Source organism: Mytilus trossulus, chromosome 13 (genome assembly GCF_036588685.1).
Source record: "Mytilus trossulus isolate FHL-02 chromosome 13, PNRI_Mtr1.1.1.hap1, whole genome shotgun sequence".
NCBI lineage: Eukaryota > Metazoa > Mollusca > Bivalvia > Mytilida > Mytilidae > Mytilus > Mytilus trossulus.
In genome coordinates, this window is record NC_086385.1 from 6,842,424 (window position 1) to 6,850,858 (window position 8,435).

The 8,435-nt window shown below is 30.5% G+C and overlaps 1 protein-coding gene across 1 annotated transcript; it reads left to right on the forward strand.

Moving 5' to 3' along the window:
* Positions 1-404: 404 nt before the first annotated feature.
* LOC134695154 (low-density lipoprotein receptor-related protein 8-like) lies at positions 405-6,177 on the forward strand. The gene is made up of 5 exons (XM_063556354.1): positions 405-518; positions 2,356-2,530; positions 3,256-3,468; positions 4,702-4,817; positions 5,215-6,177. The coding sequence occupies exons 1-5, from the start codon at positions 467-469 to the stop codon at positions 5,526-5,528; spliced, it is 870 nt and encodes a 289-aa protein (XP_063412424.1). The 5' UTR covers positions 405-466; the 3' UTR covers positions 5,529-6,177.
* The last annotated feature ends 2,258 nt before the right edge of the window (positions 6,178-8,435 follow it).

Genomic DNA, 8,435 nt, shown 5'->3' on the forward strand with positions numbered 1-8,435 from the left:
TACCGAATCACAATAAAATGACATTTTTAACTTGATATCAAGTTTTAAAAAAAATATATTTTTGATTTACAAATACAAAAGGACAATTGAAGGTTTAGTTCAGCGTATGATATCCGAGTATCGTGTGTGTAGTAGGCATTTCTTTTGTAGTTGACAAATTTGGTCATGAAGCATCCAGTATTAGTTACAAACATTTTAACTTGATATCAAGTTTTTTTTTAAATATATTTTTGATTTACAAATACATAAGGACAATTGAAGGTTTAGCTCAGCGTATGATATCCGAGTATCGTTTGTGTTTGTAGTTGACAAATTTGGTCATGAAGCATACCGTATTAGTTACAAACATAGTAACATACACTTAGTAAGAAATAACACCTGCTCAATTGGATTGATAGTAACTGTTATGAAATTATAATTATATGAAGATACAACAGGTTATGGTTGAATACCATTATATCGCAATATGAATTGTCTTTTGTTTGGATTTATGATTTACGTGAACTTTATTGACAAAGGTAAGAATTTACAACATTCATATTCATTTTCTTCTAAGTGGGAAGCGCACTACACCAAAAATATATCTTTTTTTCGCTTATAAAGATATGCTAACCAAAGTATGACATTGTGACTTAGTGTATTTTGTGACAAATACATTACGAGGTAAATTTTCTAACAGTACGGATTGATTTTCATTAACAGCTAAGGTAAAGCGTGTGACTAGGATCTTTGATATGGTTTCCGTGATAAAGCTGGATTAGTTCAGGAAACAGCCACAGAGCCAGGTTTAACCACCATTTGACCTTAAAATATCCTGTACCAATTCAGGTATTTGGCAGTTATTATCTAACAGCTTATTTCTGTGTATGTTTCATTGCCATAAGTGTTTTGGTTGCACCTCGGTAAAATGTTCTTTTGATGGTTTGATATGTTTCCCTCTGTTTTAGTTTGTAATCCGGATTATTTTTCTCTAATTCAAAATATGACTTTTGAACAGTGGTATACTACTGTTACCTTTATTTGCTAATACTATAGTCAAATATTTTATCTTGCACTGTAGCGTGTGTACGACAAGTGGTTGCATTTAATCTTATCGTATTTTCAGAAATCATTTGTATACACAAAGTATTTACTGTTTTAAAACATTATCTGTGTGTCGCTATTTGTTCAAAAATATGAGTAACATTAATGAAATTATGCATGGAATTGATGAAGAGAAGGAACTTAACGGTAGGTAAAAAAAATCGTATAATATAAGCAAAATGAGGATGTTAAATTTGATGTATGCCTTTTTTTGTGCCTCATCGTTACATTTGTTGTTTTTATAGTGATTAAGATGATAACACAATGTTGACTACTGTACCCCTATTTTTGACATTTTTACTTATTGTGTCTGGGTTTTTTTTTCACGCATCGTTGACAATGTAATGAAATTTGATGCGACTGTCATACAAGTGAGATGTTTAGCTAACTATAAATCCAGGTTAAATCCAACATTTTCTACATAAGAAAATGTCTGTACCAAGTCAGGAATATGACAGTTGTTATCCATTCGTTTGATGTGTTTGAACTTTTGATTGTGCCATTTGATTTGGGACTTCCCTCTTTGAATTTTCCTCGGAGTTCAGTATTTCTGTGTTTATACTTTTTATTGTCAACACGTAATCAAAGGAGTATGTTTTTATATACGACAGCTTTCATTGTAACTAAAAAAAAACGAATAAAGTGATAACTACGGTGATTTGAACCTACATCAGGACTTAAATCACTCATTTCTATTGTTTAAATGCACCATAAATTTTTACAATACACATTGATTAATTGGGACTAATGTTGTAATTTTATCCTCGAGCTTTACTGACAACACATTATTTGTAGATACGCACAGGTAATCTACTTTGAGACTCATGATGCACAAATGATATAAAATGCAAATATGATAAGAGGAGGAAATGGAAACATAAGATTTTGGAATATACTCTAACATTTAGTTCTTCGAAAAAAGGTTACATTCTTCCTGGTAATGTTTAGACTGATATAGTCTAGTGATCAACAATGCAAAAAAAAAAAGTAGTTTAATATCGCCTAACACAACAAACAGACAATGATTTTGTATGACTTAATATAAAATATGAGTGATACTTCTCGTAAGCGGGAAATGAGATGTGAAAGATAACAAAAGGACATATCAAGCTGAAAACAAACCGACTACATTCAAAACTGCAGACTGGGAATTACGAATCATTCCAAAAGCTGGGGGAGAGGGTTGAATCCATTGTGTTAGTAACAAAAATATCAAAATCAAAATCAAAATTTCATTAAACTGTACTTTGAAAACATTTCTTTTTATTCCAGGTCATCAACACAAACTTATCTATTCAACTTATGGGAACATCAAAGAAACCGACTTAATAACTGGAGAAGTAGCTGATTTGTTAACGAATCTACAAAGTGTTATACATTCTATAGATTATGACTATCAATATGAATATGTTTATTTTACAAGATTTGAACGTAATGATATATTGAGGTATTTTTTCACATATCTTATATTATCCCTCATTTGATCCTACTAATACATACACAATAAGACAGGAATCCCTTTAGTGTAAACCTTTGTCAAAATCCAATTTAAAAACAAGTTACGCAGTAATAAAACTTGGACAACTATAAACCATTGACACTAAAACAGAAATTATATACAATATTAACGATATCCACGGAATCCTTTGCTCCTGTATAGGATCAGACACGATGTGACAAGCAGAATTTAGATGACGCAAAACGTTCATCTAACGTAGTATAGCAATGCAACAATATAGTGATACAACAATGAAGGGTTGTTACAATATCACATTAGAACAAACTATCAAAATCAGTTGGAAAAGGATTTTATCTATCAAATCGATACAAACAAACAAAAACAGACTGGACTTGGGAGGCGTTTTATTCACCCCATCAACAAGAAAGATACGAAGTTCAGATCAAAGATAAATCGAAAAATGTTTGAAAGAGAGTTCACTGCCTATAATAACTTATAAAGGTGGTATATATGGAAAAAGGCTGTGCGAAACCCTCATAGGTAGTCATTGATTTTACCCACTCCTTCTTCGTCGTCATATCTGGTGATTTCATACACAAAGTCATGTATGTAGTGACTATGTTATGAAACATTAGTTATAATAAACAATATTTTGTTTAAAGATATATTACTAAAAAGGTAATGAAATATCTATTGGTTTTTTTTCCTTTTAGATTTCGGTATCCTGCAGAACGACCATACATTTCAGAAACTGTATCAATTGCAGATAAACCGGTTGGTGTTGCGGTTGATTCATTTAACAGTGACGTGTATCTGACTGAATATGGCACAGGGAAGCTTTATAGATGTGCTTCAGATGGTTCAAATAAAATACTTATACTGCAAGATGATCCACTTTATGCTCTCACATTAGATACTTCTAACAGGTTCGTAGTAAATAAAAAAATAAATGACTAATCACTATGAACTGGTTAATGGCGAAGTTATTTTGGTATTACGATTCAACAGTACACTTTACCCTGCGCCTATTGTTTACGAAATAAACAATATTGGTTAAGGGCATACAATACAGTTTTGATCCCATATTGAAGACTTGCTGACAATTTGCATATAGACTATATTTTCCCTGATTAAAACAAATATGTAATAAGAATATACTTTCACGTGATTCTTTTGGGGTAAAATTATATTCATATGTTAAACTGTTCCCTACTCATTGAAATATTTAAAAACTCTTATCAACCGGGTAAGACCATTCTGTACAAATTAATACAGTCTAAGTCATGTAAATGTTCATCTAAAAGTGATGTCTTGCCACTGGCATGCGAGTTGAAAATAAAACTAGTTATTTTGTTTCTGAAAATACGTGTATCGAAGCCAGAATTTCAGAATTTTTTCCGATCGTATGTCGAATTTCGTATGTTTGCATTTACTTTAAAGATTTGGTATGAGTGCTAATATGGCAATTCTATATCTAAGTCAAAATTTATAAAAGTATACCATTATATGTCACAGTTCGGTATTCAACATAGAACCTAGGATGACATCGAACATCAAGCTAAAGAGGGCCCCCTAAAAAATAAAGTGTTACACCATTCAAATGGGAATATCAGCTTAGTTTTATAATACTTTTCCCTATACATGCTATACTTAGTGATGTACAATTTCACTTGAGTAAATTGTTTGTACAGCATAACGAACGAAACATATACATTCACTTTAAGGTAATAAGAAAACAAGCCATGCAACTTGTTCATTAACCTTAGACAACTCAAAGAGTATCATTTGTTTGCCACTGGTGATGGAGGTTAGTAATCATCACTGAATTACCATGTGATGTTTTAAAATTATCATTCATTGTCTATTTAACTTCTAACTCCTTTGATCTTCTACCCAAGAAATTGATTACCGTTAATGTTGGAAATAATTTCGCCTTAGTTTTCCTTATCTAATTCAAGTTTCACTTTCGAGTCTTTTCTAGTCTTTCATACATAAAAGCAAAAGTAGTATACCGCTGTTCAAAACTCATAAATCCATGGACAAAAAACAAAATCGGGGTAACAAACTAAAACTAAAATACAATATTTTAATCTTAGTATGTGTGATGAGTTTATTGTTTATGTTATTTTTCAAATCTTTTTATTTATTTCTATAAAAAGATGGATGTATTATAGTACTTATACAACTAGTGGTAAGATAAGAAAATCGAGACTAAATGGAACTGAGAAACAGACAATCGTCAATAGTTCACACAGAATATATGGTTTGAGCATAGGTGAGTTATCTTAGAAATAATCATCATTTTCATTGGAAGGTATACATGGTATAACTATTGTTCATCTCTATTATATATTCGCAGCAATATAAAATCAAAATTATTTATATTATTTTTATCTTTTCTTGAAGTTTTGTTGATGGATATATATCTCCTACACATAATGCATTTTTCGCATGTGTCTTAATTATAGAAGTGCTTTCTGCAGAGTATTTTTGGTATATTTCAATAAATAAAGTCGAAGAACAAGCTCGATTGATACGTCTGCAATTTTCAAATAGGCAAATAGCAAGTGATACAGTGGGAATAAATGAGTCAATCATCTGCAATAAAACAAACTTATTTAGAAAATAGCAAACCTTCCACAGATAAAATAATAACTATTTTTTAACGTAAGATGCCATAAGAGGTCGACTTTTTTGGATGGAATACAGCAGCGGTGATTTAAAATCCTCAAATTTCAATGGAGAGAATGAAATCAAAGTTGTCAGCACAAATGCAGCCTCTACAAACATAGGTATTCATGTCTATGGAAGCAACGTATACTGTGCAACTGGTACCACCATTATCAATGTCACAACAACATCTACAATGATAAAGAATATTATATACTCAGATCCAGAGAGAATTTTTAGTGTAATTGTATATAAGGAAACATGTAAGTACATCAAGGATTACGTATTCACAGGAAATTTTATGAGCGATTGTTAGTATATTGTATTCAAAGATATAAAATAAAAGGTTTAAAAAAATGAATAACAAAAATCTAAACTTAAAGGAAAATTTAAACAAAAAGTGCTTCAATAAATATCTAAATTGTAAGCTCGTACACATCAAACGAATAAAAAACACATAGGTAACACCTGTCGTACTCCTTACTTGGTACTGAAATTTTCATATGAAAAACATGGTGGAATAAACTTGTTTTGGTTGAGCTAGCTCAACCTGTAATATAATTCCACAATATTGACAACAATGTTTTAGAAAAAAAACCATAAAGGCATAAATAATTCAAAGTAGCAAAAAGTGTGGTAATACGTGTATAATAAAACTGAGCTTGGAGTTATCAATAAGTTGTATTTCATGTTATTGAACAGTTTATAGTCTGAACAATGTATTAAATGCAATATACCAAAACCCAAAAGTCTGGTTTGTTACACGATTATTTTCTTTTCTTAATCTAAATGATTTTGTATATCAATATGGTACTATATCGTGAACATCAGTGTTTTTTGTTAATTTTATATACTTGTGCATGTATGTTTATCTTGCAAAGAGTAAACAGTTATTAACTTACAACTTCTTAACGCATACTATGCATTTGTAAATAATTTGCTTTTCTCTGATATGAATGCCTGGGCTGAAAACACTAAGCTGATATCATATTAAATGCTTTTGTAATATTTTTATTTAGTTAGTTTGCTTTGATATAACCTATTGGCAGTTGATAGCATAGCAGAATTGACTACAGTACAATTCAATACTTATTGATAAACAAAATTGCCAGTAATAAGTCATGATTCATATTCTATTTTTTTTGTATAATAAAAAAAAATATCATTGTTTAATGTAAAAGTTGAAAGCACATGTTAATGTTAACATCCATTAGATTATATATTGAACATGTTTTTGTTCTTTTGATCATATATGAACACAGTCAGAATTGAATATGCATACAATTTTGTGTTCGAGCCTTGTCTTACAAGTTCGTATTGTTATTTCAGTTTCTTTAAAATAAATTGATGTTTATATAATTTAAGAATAAAATGACACAAACACTTCTATGTTTTTACTGATAGTAAGATAATATATAGTGACATCTAGTTCATTACAGAAAACGCTAGGATAATAAACATGTCTAACTAATATGTAAGTATTAATAGATATATAGATATGACCTCGAATGGCATCACTAAAAAGACTTTTCATTGAAATGTAGCACTGACATCATCGAGGAGTACAACTTAAGCTAAATAACTGTTATATTTGAATTCACTCCTCCTCCTCTATCAACCAGATCACAACAGTATATATTATTTTTACCATTAATTTTCACGAAAAACTATTATGATTTTAATTAAAAGATTAAACACACTATACCATACAGTTATTGTTCATGGGGAAATATTTGATAACCGTTAATACAAAATAAAAAGATATGGAATAATTTTCAAGGGGCAAAATCGCAAACAATGCATACATGAAGATAAAGTACGAAAATATCAATATTTTATTTTTATTTTTGATCTTATTCTTGACAGTTGATGTAGGGTCTTCTGTAATGAACAAATCATTCGCACCTTACACCAAAGGCAATACGGACACTAGCGTCGATTTGAACGGTATTATTGATAAAAATCAACCACAGTTCACTTTCTTGTTCCTAAACCGTCTCGGAGTGCCAACTTGTGCAATGCTTGTGTACGACGGTTTTCCAGTCGTTATATCAGAGATACAAAAAATGCAGTAGTTTTGAAATACATCAATTGATGCTAGTAGAGAAAAAAATCGTTCAGTTTTAAAACTAAACTTGTCAATTAGTTGTTTAGTGGAAAACCTGTGGCAAGTACGTTTGTTTCATTCAACAATTATCATGGTTGACAAATGGGTAAAGTCGATGTGCTGCTTTGTCAACTAAGCAAAGTATAGATGTCGAGTCGTGTCAAGAATGCTAGTTTGTTTTCCTTCCTTAAAACATGAATACACAAAAAACAGTAATGTTTTCTTCGTTTTATCATTTAGAAATGTTATTTAACATGTTTTAATGCCAGTAAACATATTGAACAGTTGTCCCGGCGATGACGGTAGACCAAAGGATGACTTTTTACAGAGATTTTCATTGGTTTAAGTGTAAGTGGTATATTTATTCATTGTAGTTAGATAGTAAAAGTTTAAATAGTTCATTTGATTTTCATTTGAATTAGGAAACGCATAACAACTTTACAAAAGGTTGGCTATTGAAATATGTAATGTCATATAAAAAAGAAGATGTGGTATGATTTCCAATGAGACAACTGTCCACAAGAGACCATAATACCACATACATTACCAACTATAGGTCACCGTATGACCTTCAACCATGAGCAAAGGCCCCAATCGCATAGTCAATTATAAAATGTCTCGATATGACAATGTAAAACATTTCAAACGAGAAAACTAACGGCCTTATTTATATAAAAAAAAATGAACGAAACGTATTTATTAATATAATGGATCATGTTCACGATATACAGTGTATGTATTGCAGATTTAGACAAGGAATCCATAACAAAAATGTAATATGATATATGAAACTTTTATCCATCGGCGAAGCAAAACCTGTACTCAATATGAATATCATTCTATTGTTTCTATGCTTGCTATATAGAGTCAAAAGTACATGTTCCTAGTTTTGATTTTGTAGTTGTCTTATTGACAATCAATATACATTCCATTTACGGAAAATAATAAAAATAGAAATGTTTTCGATGGAAAAAGTGTGTATGATGTGGTTAATTGTATACTCTTATATGAAACCATCCTAACATATAATGTAGTACCAGTGTTAAGTGTAAAGAGGCAGATGATGCTAGAAGAACTACTAACTATATGAGTGAAAATCGAAAGTCGAAAACCGAA

Bases quoted from the DNA above. Each gene is read 5' to 3' on its own strand.
- LOC134695154 (XM_063556354.1), top strand. From the start codon at position 467: ATGAATTGTCTTTTGTTTGGATTTATGATTTACGTGAACTTTATTGAC. The intron at 519-2,355 runs GTAAGAATTTAC...TTTTTATTCCAG, and splicing joins CGTGAACTTTATTGACAAAG to GTCATCAACACAAACTTATC. The intron at 4,818-5,214 runs GTGAGTTATCTT...TTTTAACGTAAG, and splicing joins AATATATGGTTTGAGCATAG to ATGCCATAAGAGGTCGACTT.